At 44.5% G+C, this 12180-nt stretch overlaps 1 protein-coding gene across 5 annotated transcripts in view; it reads left to right on the forward strand.

The window, feature by feature from the left end:
• Positions 1 to 12180, forward strand: part of SMG6 (SMG6 nonsense mediated mRNA decay factor) — a 226478-nt gene that overhangs the window by 47107 nt on the left and 167191 nt on the right. For 4 of the 5 annotated variants that reach the window (XM_060646929.3, XM_060646932.3, XM_060646930.3 and 1 more), the window contains exons 9-10: positions 1736 to 1797; positions 8472 to 8617. In XM_060646929.3, coding sequence (XP_060502912.1) covers positions 1736 to 1797; positions 8472 to 8617 — 208 coding nt within the window. Of the gene's footprint in view, positions 1 to 1735; positions 1798 to 8471; positions 8618 to 9206; positions 9318 to 12180 lie in introns of those variants that run through there. The other variant, XM_060646935.3, reaches the window with a different exon arrangement.

Consider the following 12180-nt stretch of genomic DNA (forward strand, 5'->3'; position numbering starts at 1 on the left):
TTATATTTTATTTTATTTTATTTTATTTTATTTTATTTTATTTTATTTTATTTTATTTTATTTTATTTTATTTTATTTTCAGGAATAGAATTTAGTGATTCATCACTTACATATAACATCCAGTGCTCATCCCAACAAGTGCCCCTCTTAGTGCCCATTACCCATTCAGCCCATCCCCCCACTTATCTCCCTTCCAGCAACCCTCAGTTAGTTCTCTGTATTTAGGGGTCTCTTACGGGGGTGCCTGGGTGGCTCAGTCGGTTGGGCGTCCAACTTCGGCTGAGGTCATGATCTCATGGTTCGTGGGTTCTAGCCCCACGTCGGTCTCTGTGTTGACAGCTAGGAGCCTGGAGCCTGCTTCATATTCTGTGTCTCCCCCTCTCTCTGCCCCTCCCCTGCTCATGCTCTCTCTCTCTCAATAACGAATAAGCGTAAAAAGAGTCTCTTATGGTTTGCCTCCCTCTTGGTTTTCATCTTATTTTTGCTTCCCTTCCCCTGTGTTCATCGATTTTGTTTCTTAAATTTCACATATGAGTGAAATATGATATTTGTAAAGACAAAACCTTGTATGCAGAGTTTGGTGTTGAAGTCATTGGTGAGGTATGAGTATCCTCCTTTTCCCACATCTAGCTTCCATATGAGGTAGATGGAACTGCCATGATTTGAGGATAAAGCAGAAGAGTTTTTCCTGTTAGGCGAAGTATCCAGGGGTGCTGGACTATTCCTTGTCCTGAGCACCCCCTTGACATCAGATTCTTGACCCTTCTTTCTGTCTGGCTACAGGGCCCTGAGCATTTTGGTTCTGTAAGACCAGGAAAAGTGACAACAAGGTTTGGTTTTCAGATTATCTCCACTTTCTTTGAGTTCCTCTCCCTCACCTCCTTCGTTTGATCAGAGGAATCTTTCTCCTCAGTTTTGATAGAAGTAGATTTTCTGGAACCTTGAACTGAAGACTATAAATTTGGTAGCTCCTGGGCCAGATGGGACCGGCAAATGTATGTTTTGACTTGCCTAATGTGTAAATTTTTTTCATTAGTAGCCAACATTTAAAAGCCAGAAGGTGTCATATAAAAACCTAGCTTTTAACTTTTCCTTAAAAGGGGGCAGGTGGGGAGGGGGGAAGAAATTATAAAACTGGGCCTACAAAGAGCAGACCTGGACTGGAACGGCCATAGAGCACTACTGTCCTCACCAGCCTGTTTTGTACCTGGCCCCTGTAGACACTTGAATTTTCAGTTCCAGACCTAGAACTTGAATTTTTGTTTTAAAAGCTGGGTTTTTAAATGAGTTAGTTAGTTACCTTATCCTTGGTTACGAAAGAATCCTGCTTTCTTGGGTAGGTAGAAAAATAGCTTATAAATAAGATTGGGGCCTTACCAAAATCAGAGTATTTCCCCTGCCTTTTCACTGTTTCATTTCCATCATTGTGGGGCCAGATTGGCTCCTAGATCTCAGAGAGCGGCAGTCATCACTTCATTCCCTGCACAGAGGCACCACTGCCAGCAGAGGGTGCTGTCGGCTCACCGAGCCTGCTGTCATGTTGGCTCAGCTGATCAGCAGCTGTTGGGCATGTGCCCTGGGTCTGTTTGAGACATTGGGCATGTTCATTTGGTTCCCATCCCTAGTGCCCACCCCTTAGACCCTGGCCAGGTTATTGTGTCACTAGGGACTCTGTTCAGTAACAGGAAACTGGGGAAAGTTTAATTGTTTTCTCCTCTCTCTTTTTCCCATGCAGCTGAACAAAAGGTTCATCCTCAGTTTTCTCCATGCCCATGGGAAGCTGTTTACCCGGATTGGGTAAGTGTGCAGGATGTTTATTTTATTTTCCTACATTACAAGTCATTTTGGAATTTAATATTGTTAGCAACTAGACTGTGTTTGTAACTGAGGGCACAGGGTGTGAATTCTTAGAGGGCTCCACCTTCTCTTCCCTTCACTCACTCTGCTCATGAAGTTTGGGAAATATTATTCTGCATCCGTCTGTCTCTTCTTTCTCTACCTTTACTAAAGCCCCCTTTAAACACCCATCCCCCACTGCTAGTCCCTCTGGTTTCTCTTTCCTTTGCCTTTCAGCCCAGCCCCTAGTGATCTCCTTAAGGAAGTCATACTCAATCCCAGGGGTCCTCCTTAGGGAGACTAGCGTCCATTAATTTTCCCTTAAAGAGGAGGGTAACATTTGCTTTCCTCTAACATTTTCTCTTCCTTCTGAGCCATACCCCTTTCTTATCTGCTCAGGCTCCTGCCCCATATTGCTGATCCCTGTAAATGCCGAGATTTTTCTATGGTTTCCCCATCCGCCATGGTTTTACATATAAATCTCAGGGAAAGTGGTGTGTGCAAAACCCCTGTTACTTCACGCATTAAGTCCCTGGAAAGAGATTAGGTTTTGAGTATTCCTTTGGTGGATCAGAGTTTTTCCTTGCTGTATAAAACTAGAGATCCTAAAGTCTGATGTATGCCTGCATACCAGAATTGAGGTGTGCTGAGGGCCCTTGTAGTCGAGGAGAGGAATAAGTGGCAGTGCTCTCTGACCAGTCTTCTACTGCGTTTTAGTATTTTCTGAATTGGAGGTTTTATTAGGAGCTACCCTTTGAGGTGGTATCTTTTGGATTATGGATCCCCCAGGTTGTTGTTAGTATTTCCCTCTCACTTTCTGCCATAACCTTCTAAGTTTATCTATGATGCTCTAGAATGTTTTCCTAGTGGGAGAAGCTGAAAGGCTTTGTCCCGTTTTAAGAAACACTATTCCATGGATGGTGAACTAGAAAGTGTGCTTATTACATACTCATTTGTCATCAACCTGGGCAAGAGTGACAGTGATGGCCAGCACAGGGGGTACTCTTGATTTTGAAATCACTTGGGAAACCTAGAGCAGTGCCAATAGATGCATCTCTAGTAGGAGAACTAAGTGTGAAGTAATTCACTCGTGAAAAGGAAATCAGGTGTGTCAGTAGCTCCTCCCTACCCCCCCCTCCCCCCCCCACCTTGTAAGCTCTACTCTGGCAGTTTTTACTCAACACTGTTGTATCCCTAGTGCCTGGCATACGGTACCTACAGCACATATTTACTGAATGAATGAGTAAATCTTTACAAGAAATGATAGGTTGTGAAAGACTAGAGAGAAGGTTCCTAGTGTTCTAGGAGGTAATAGTAGACCCAGTCCAATCACCAGTGAGTCATGTAAAGCTACAGTTACAAGGTAGGCAAGATGATACCAATATCGTTTCATAAAATTAACCCATCATAGCAGGAAATACTGTTATGCTGCACCTAAAATAGGAACTATGGTTCCTTATCTCTTTGTTATCTTTTTTAGTTATCATTTTAAAAATCTTTCTTTCCCTTACTACCTTTCCACTCCATATTTCTCTCCTTCTCTCATTTTCCTGTGTTTTTTCTTTAAATGTTCATGTACTGTGTTGTTCCAAGTCAGTATTTTTCAACCTTCATACCGTTGATATTTTGAGCCTTAGAATTCTCTGTTGTTGGAGGCTGTCCTGTGCATCGTTACGATGCACATCTTATGATGGTTTAACAGCATCCCAGACTTCTACCCACTCCATGCCAATAGTGTCCCTTCCTCTTCTCACCAGTCATGATACTTATAAATGTCGCCAGACAATGCCACATGTTCCCTCCGGGGGAAAAAATTGCTCCTGGTTGGGAACCACTGTTCTGTTAGAGATTTTGGCTAAAGAAGTTATAAATCTTGGTCCAGAACGTAGAAATATTTAGGATATATTTTTGTCAGGTTTAAGTATTAGGTAGAACTTTACTTTTGTTGTCTTTAAAAATTCTCATAGATATTTTGGAAGATGTCAGGGAAAGAACCACAATAATGATTTAAAAGCTAGAAAATAATTTCTGAGAGGAGAAATTAATCTTAAGAAAATTAAGGTAAGGGGTGCCTGGCTGGCTCAGTCAGTGGAGCATGTGACTCTTGATCTCAGGGTTGTGGGTTCGAGCCCCATAGTAGGAGGAGAGATTGCTTAAAAATAAAATCTTAAAAAAATTAAGGTAAAAAAAAAGGTCTAGAGACAGCTGTGGGGTACCCTAACTGTATTTAAATATAAAAGAGTCATAACCAGATAGTTTTGATTCCTGTGGGATGACAGTAAGAGAAAATAGGCTTATGTTACAGCTGAAGAGACTTGGTTTAGGTGTAAGACAATTTCACAGAGAGAAGATGTTTGGGAATTTTCTTCTCGGGAAGCCTTTGAAAAAGAATAGATTATCTCATTTGTCAGAGGTGGTTTGTTGTGGTCCAGATTATTTTTCAGGACCTCTTCCATTTTTGCACGTAACACATTCTGTTGGCAAAAAGATAAGTCCAGTCTAGTTTCACCTTCATAAAAAATGAGTTACAGTCGTGTTCGCATAAGGAAAATATATGTAAATTATAGGCAGTCCAGCCCCCTTGATGAGTATTCTTCTTGTGCAGACCTAGAGGTAAAAGAATTGAGCCCCATATTTATTCTGGAAGGCAGAGACAGAAGTAACTTCTATTGGGGGAAAAAAGAAGTATAGTAGTCTGTAAGACTAGAAAAGCAGGGAGCCCAAACCACACACAACAACATGGACTGGTGCCTAATTACCAAGAAGATGTGAAATGTGGGAGGCGTTGAAAACGAATTAAGAGTGAGGAGATTGTAATGGGGAGCAGCTGAAGACACATCCACTGTCCCGCCTGCCTTTTGAGAAAAGCCCCGGGTTACGTTGCTCTCCGGGCCTGTGTCTTCTCTGTGCCAGGTGTCCCAAATGGCATCCATATCTGCTTGAGTGCCTACTGTGTGCATCATGGCCCTCCTTCCTCAGTGTCCAGGGGAAAAGAGCATTAGATGGCCTCAGGTGCCAACAAGAGTTTGTTGTTTTTTTTTTTACCACTGACTAATTACAAGACCTCGAGAGGGAACAAGTCAAAGCCTCCTTGGACTTCAGTTTCCTTATCAGTAGTTTAAATAGATGATGTCCAGGGTCCACTCCAGTCCTTATGTTCTACAGCACTATGAAATTTTTTTTCCTCTCGTTTTTACCCTGTCACATGGCTTAGTTTGGTTTGTTTTTGTTTTGCTACTGGATTGCTCCTTATCTTGTTTAGTTTTTAAAAATTAAGAAGTTGAGAAAAGTTAAGGAGCTTGATTCTTTTCTGCAGAGAGTGTCATCTAGCCCCTATGTGTTCCTCAGCATTGGAGAGGTTGGGTCCTGCCCAGTTAGTCACTGTCTGAGTCACTCCCAATTTAGGTCCCAGTGTTGTCTGAAAGACAACTTTCTTGAAACGGCCATTCAAATGAGACAAGGTGTCTCTAGAGATCATTTCGGAAAGCAGTCTGTAAACACTCATCCTGAAATTTATTGTATCTTCTGCAGTTTTTAAGGATAGGGACCGAATCCTCTCAGGCGCAGGAGAGGGACTGAGTCAGGGATCCCATATGGTTCCTTACAGACGCTTGCTTTCCTGGTGAGAGGCTGATCAGACCTGCGCCTTGACTCCCCTGAGAGAGGCTGGGAAGCCGGCAGCCTGTGGACTTTTGATTTGTGACAAATAGAATGATTTTGCCTCCCATTATTGCCTTGGTTAAAGTTACCACTTTAACTTTTACTTACTTGCCTAGTCACGCTGTTTGCACAACTTCAAGGTCTCTTGGAATTCAAAGCCTGATATATTTATTTTGGTCTTTGAATTGTGAAAAATGCAATGTTTATGTCTTGATTTATTTTTAAAATTATAAATGTTTTATATACAAAGGCCAGACGTATTCATTGTAGGGAAAATCTATTTACTGCCTATAGTGCTCAGTGTAAAATACTAAGAAAGCCCAACAAGAGAAGAAATAAAAAATTGCCCATATTCTCACTATCCAGAGATAACTTTCCATCCTTAACATTTGGCATATATTTTTATCTTTTTTTCTATACATATCCCCCCCACATTTATTTTTGTTTTTTACAAATATGCTTAACAAGGGATATTAAACTACTTTAAAACTGTTTTCATTTAATATATATTGAACTTACCCCCACATGATTAAAAATGTAATACAACTTTTAAAAAACAGAATTCAGTTATATGGATGTGCCATCTTAATAATCGGCTATTGTTGGGCATTTTAGGCTGTTTCCAATTTTTTGCTGTTATAAATTACCATCTTATGCTTTCTGTCTTCCTCCTCTGCTGCTACTGTTGCTGCTGCTTTTATAATTTTATAAAACTTTAAACATAAATTGTATGTTGTATTTATCTCCACTTTAATATAATTTTTGTTCTGTGATATGGGTGGAGCAAAGAGAAACATAAAACTGCTCACAGGTAGTCTGAGGCCAAAATCAGCAATTTAGTGACAAAATTGGGAACTAGAAACCCTGTGATTGAGTCCAGAGGAAAGATCTTTTATCTGTGCGTCCCTCAGTTACTAACTGAGCTGATGTAGTCTGAGTGGATTCATCTTCCTTCTCGTAGCTCAGAATTGAAGTATTCTAGTTTATATCCTTATGTATTTGATGTTTACTTTTGTTTTCATCATGTTGAACTAGTTGAAAGGCAAAGGGAGGATTTTATTGTAATTAAAAAAAAAAAAAAAAAAAAGATGTGGACATTTGACCTGGTGCTCGTTTGAGATTCCAGTCTGACCTAGGGAGTTAATGGATCTGTTTCAATTTCCACCCCAGGGAAGAGGCTTCCTCAGACACAGCTTCGAAGCAGGACTGTCCCACGTGACACTTCTGTCATGTCATTCCGTGCTGGCTCTCTACTGCTTTTCAACACGGAGACACATGGCTCTGAAACTTGCCCATTGTGGCTGCTTTTCAAGCAGAGTGAACACTGCTATTCTCGTAATGAGAAGTGCTAGCCCCCTCCCCACCTCCAACCAGAAAGAGTGCTGCACAGTGTCAAGATTTAAAATGAAACCTTTGTTATAGCCCATGGGGAAAAATGGATCCATTCCAGCCCCAAACATATCACTCTCTGCCATTCCAAACCTACCAAGAGTTTTAATGGTTCTGAAACTTCTGGAAGGAAAAACAAGGTTCTTTTTTTTCCCCTCTTGTTTTTTGGGGAGGAGGGGCACTGAAATGGCACGTTGGGGAAAAAAGCAAATACATGGCATGTTTTGTGCCAATGAAAATGAGGACAGCTCAGCAGAGAAGGGAACTGAAGTATAAACTGTAATTGACCCATAGCTGTGGCATGACTCCTGGGTACCAGGAGGTCAGTAATAGGAGTTGCCATCCAAGGGCAAGGAATGAAGATTGCTAAAATGCCAGAAAGCTCTGGAGCTTCTTTCCTAACCCCTGGAGGCTACTATTCAGTGGGGAAAGGGCCAAGGTTCAGGTGAAACCAGGAGCACCTTTCTCTAGGACCTGAAACTGTTGCATCTTTTGAGAAGGATTCCCTTCCCTGTGGCTTTCCAGAAGCTATTTATTAATCCCGCCTGGAGCTATTCCTCACCCCCACCCCCCTACCCCCAGTGTACCACAAGGAGTTTGTTTGTTTGGGGGGGATGGGGGTTGAGGATGGATAAAAGATACTTTGCTGACCACGAATTGTTCGGCATGGCTCTAAGGCCCATGTGCCTGGTTTCTCTCTCTAGCACCAAGTCTGAATTTGCTTTTTATTTTCTGAGGACTTGGGCTGTGGTTTGTTCGTGTTGCCAAAGGAGCTCCAGGCATGCACCACTGTTTGGGATCCAGTGGCCACATTTGGCAAGCAGTGGTTTGAATGACCTCTCTTTAGGAGCCCTAGGTCACTGGCTGGATTTCTACCTCCCTACATTACAGGCTCTTCCTGTATTGGGAGTGGCAGTTGGCCAGGGCATTATATTTCCACTGGCCTGAAAACATACAGACCCTGATGAGCAGAGGCTTGTGAGAGGGAGGAGGACAGCAACACAGGAAAGACTGAAACACATCATTAGGGCCCTTGGGCTAGAGATTCTTCAAGGGGAAGTTTGGGATCCTTAGGTGGAGCAGTTAGTGCGATAGCACCTGAAACACAGCAGCAGAGCTCGGTCTGGTTTCCTGAAGCGAAGCCTCGAGTGAGGGCTCTCTAGATTCATGAACCTCTTTTTATAGAATAGTTTTCATACCAGAGAGTTTGGGGAATATGTAGGTTTTAGAGCTTAAAGAAAATTCGTTCACTGTTCACAAAAACCGATTGTTTCACAGAGAAACTTTGACTTCAGCTTGAATCCACTTACTGCCAGGGGTTAGGAAATAGCATACCAGAGCATAATAACTCAGAGCAACTTATCCAGAGGTTGAGTTGTTTCCATCCCTGATCAATTCTTTCTCTTAAATGTGGTCGCCACCTTAGGATACCAGGAAGGTTTGTGAAAGAAAACGTCCTAGGCATTAGTTGTCTGCTTTCAGAGAGACACCGTGGGATGGGACGGGGGGGCCGATTTTGTGTGTGCGCGTACACGCCAACTGCTGTTGGGCACATACCTCCCTGAATGAGCTGGCTGTGTTTGTAGGATGGAGACATTCCCTGCGGTGGCTGAGAAGGTCCTCAAGGAGTTCCAGGTGTTGCTGCAGCATAGCCCCTCTCCTATTGGAAGTACCCGCATGCTGCAGCTTATGACCATCAACATGTTCGCTGTACACAACTCTCAGTTGAAAGGTAAGGAATGTCTCGTTTCTTTATCTACACAGGTAAAGATTAATCTAGCTTCTTTCCTATGGTACCATATCACTCCATTCACCTGATACACACGCGCGCGTGCACACACACACACACACACACACACTTCTCTTATCAGTGTCTCTCCAATTTTCAATCTACTCTCTGAAATCTGTATGACTCTCTAGTGCTTGGGTGGGATGAAAGGAGGGAATCATGGGTATGGAGCTTAATTTGCAAACCCAGAGATGCTGTTGCACATCTGGCCATGCTGAAGGCAGCAGCAAGGCCTCTTGGAGGCTGCAGACCCAGAGCCTCTCCCAGGGGAGAGGCATTGCTGAAATGTTTCATTGCAGAGACCATACGCTTGGCAGGGATTGGGAATAGCTGTTTCTGGACTCATGTACCCTGTTTGTTCGATATGGAAAAGTCTAGTTCCCTATGGGCTATCCCTTGTGGGAGCCTGCCAGGGAGTACGAACAGTGAATTGATGAGCTTTGGTGACTCAAGCTGGAAGCACAAAAATCACCAGGCCCAGAATTTGGCTATCATACTGGTGTGCATTCTGAAATGCTTTTCTGAACACTGGGGTTTTTAACACTGGGGAGGGAGGGGCTGATTGGCAGCAGTTTTAAATGTTCTGAGGACCAGGTCACTGTTGAAGGATGTTACCAGGATCCCTCCCCTCCACCCCACTTAGGTAAGGATGATGTGGTTTGACTTGACGGAGCTATGCAGCGCGAGGGTGACATTGTTTTGTGTGTTTATTTGGTCCATGCTGCCAAAGAACCGTTTCGGAGCATTGACAGAGACTGTTTGGTCTCAGCGCTTGTTATCGGAAATGCCAAGAAGTGGGATTTGTCCTGTGCAGACTCTGTTGTAAAACAGACCTGGCCTTTCCGGACAGAGTGTTGCCAGTTCTCTTGTTATATCTCTTCTTAGTGCTTTCTCCCTCTGAGGTGGATTTACTTCCCTTCCCATTTGTGTTTGGGGGTTATGCTTCAGCTCGCTGGTGTTGGGGGGGGTGGGTGGTGGATTTCTCCCCAGATGAGAGTGTATGCCACACTTGCCCTCGACACTTGGCTCCTCCTGGGACACTCTGCAAGGTCCTCTGCTGCTCCGCCTGCGTTTTCAGTCATATCTGAATCTTAGAGGATTTTCTCATCTCGTGCTGCCTGCTACAGCATTTAGAATTCCCAGCAGAAGTCGAGATGCAGAGGCTTGGGTGCCTTTTTGAGGCTGGCTCGTTATTCCTGAGAACACCTCTGAGGAAGCACGCACTCCTGAGGCGGCAGCGGGAGTTTCCAGGAAGGAGGAAATAAAGTTTGTGAAGTGCTGTCATCGTGAGGCTTGAAGTCCAAAGGGGAGGGGGATTGATTCCTTCACCGTTGCTCTGCTGGTTCTGTCGAGTGGGAGGCTCACCAGACTCGGGAGATGCCCTCCTGTTTATTTTCCTGCTTCCCTCCAGCAGCAACACGGAGTTCAGGGAGTTGCCTGTCACAGAACCGCAGCCTCTGCCAAGGTGTGGTTCCGGCCTCAGGTGACCTGTGGTCTCAGGAGGTGTGAATGTAAAGGACCTGCAACTCTTGCCTGTGAAGCATCTGTTGTCAGCAGCTTCTGCTCCATGAAAAGGAATGCCTTGGCCTTTTCATAGGCCACGAGTGAGTCCTTTTCTTGTAGCTGCTATTACGTAAAGGTTAAGAAAATATGGGTGAAAGGAAGGTGAGATGGTGAGAACGGAGAAAGAAGAAAATAGGTGGTTCTCCCATTTGAGGCCAAGGTTCTTTTTTTTAGGACTCTTCCATCCGTGGTCAGTCATAATGAGGACCCGCTAGCCAAGAAGGACATGTCAAAGCCTGTGCTTGACTTGAGACCCTTCTCGTTTCTGGCCTGGTCCTGACGCTTACCTCCATGAGGCAGCTGGGGCCAAGGGGAGTAGGAGCTGAGGTGGTCAGAAGCTCCAAGAGCGTTTCAGGGAAAAACAGCCCGGGCCACAGGATGTAACACTCAGCTGGGACAGAGAGCTCTGCGGACGTGCTGCCAAGTACCCGGTGTGCAGTTGAGGCGGCCGTCCAGACCCCACTGTGTGGGCTGCCATTGGGAGAGGGGTGAGCAGAGCACTCAGCGGGGCTGGTTGGTGGGAAGATGCACTTTTCCATTTCCCAGCACATGAGTCATCTTCTCTGGGCCCCTGTGCTGTGCTTGCACGGACAGTGGCAAGAAGGGAGTGTTGTGGCTGAGTAGCAGCATCTGTGCCGGGGGTGGAGAGGGAAGGGGGTTGGGGACAGGGTAAAGATTTAAATCCTTCACTAATCAGCAGCAGTTTGAATCACATTTTTATGAGTAAGGAAGTGATAAATCAGCCCTGAGTGTTCAGCCCGCAAGTCCTGTCAGCTGGTGCCCTTCTAAAGGCTTCTCTCCAGGCCAGTCTGCTTGCTGTCAGAGTCGCCACCCAGACACGGAACCCTGACTGTCTGAGACCGGGAAGCAAGGGCCTGATGCTGCCTGGCCCTCCCAGGTGCTTGGGGTCTTGGTGATTTGGCAGTCACTGCAAGTTACAGAACATCTGGGCCATCATTTTTCTTTCCATTCCTTCTTGGACATGTCCTTCTGGGTGGGTGTTTGTGTATGTCAGTTCCTGGACTCTGTGGAGAAGGAACATTCCAGCCTGAAGCAGAGGTGATCTGTGGCCCCCAAGGCAGTCGCGATCCTTTCAGTCTGTGCCTGGGCCCTTCCTTGTAGATGTGGTACCTTAGGAGTGTGATTTGAAGAGCAACAGGGACGTCCTTACTAAAAAGTATGTTCTTTGTTAATGCCTCTAATTCATTTTGTGTGTCTGTGTATGTGTGTTCAGTGCCACCCTTGTATTGCTCTCCTCTTTTCAAAATACCAATAGTTGAGGGATAGAAATGATACTAACTCTGTAGTGTGATTACTTTTTAAAATGTGCTTTCCTTGTGGTCAAGAGAGACACAAAACTGTTTAAAAGCTTTGGATGCCTCCCAAGTTAAAATGGAGGAGAAAAACTTAGCAAGTGGTGAGTTAAAGGCATCTTTCCCCTTTTCCTAGGTTATAGTTTACCCTGGCGCTCAGGAAGGTGGAGGATGAAGGTCAGATTTGCCCTCTTTGCACAGGGGAAAATAAATTGAGTTTTGCCACATCATTTAAAATCCATCTAAACTTTCCGATCTCAGCACTGATCTTCAAATTCACGGGTTGAGGGATGCCTGGCTGGCTCAGTAGGTGGAGCACGCAGCTCTTGATCTCAGGGCTGTGAGTTCGAGTCCCATGTTGAGTATAGAGATAACTTAAAAATAAGATCTTAAAAAAAAAAATGCATGGGTTGAGGGCCATTGGTGGGGGGGAGACCTTTATCTCCTCCTCTCATATGGACCCTTTGCAAAAATTCTGCCTGAGTGGAACTATAGACTCTAGAATCCTGCACAGAAGTGATTGGGGACAGATGAATTTGAAGGATGTTTGGGGGCTCTTAGCAAAGTGCCTGCTATTTATTAGGCACTAAGCCTTTGCTGAATGCATGGATGAAGGTGGCCATAGTTCTG

The sequence above is a fragment of the Panthera onca genome, chromosome E1, assembly GCF_046562875.1.
Source record: "Panthera onca isolate mPanOnc1 chromosome E1, mPanOnc1 haplotype 2, whole genome shotgun sequence".
Taxonomy (NCBI): domain Eukaryota; kingdom Metazoa; phylum Chordata; class Mammalia; order Carnivora; family Felidae; genus Panthera; species Panthera onca.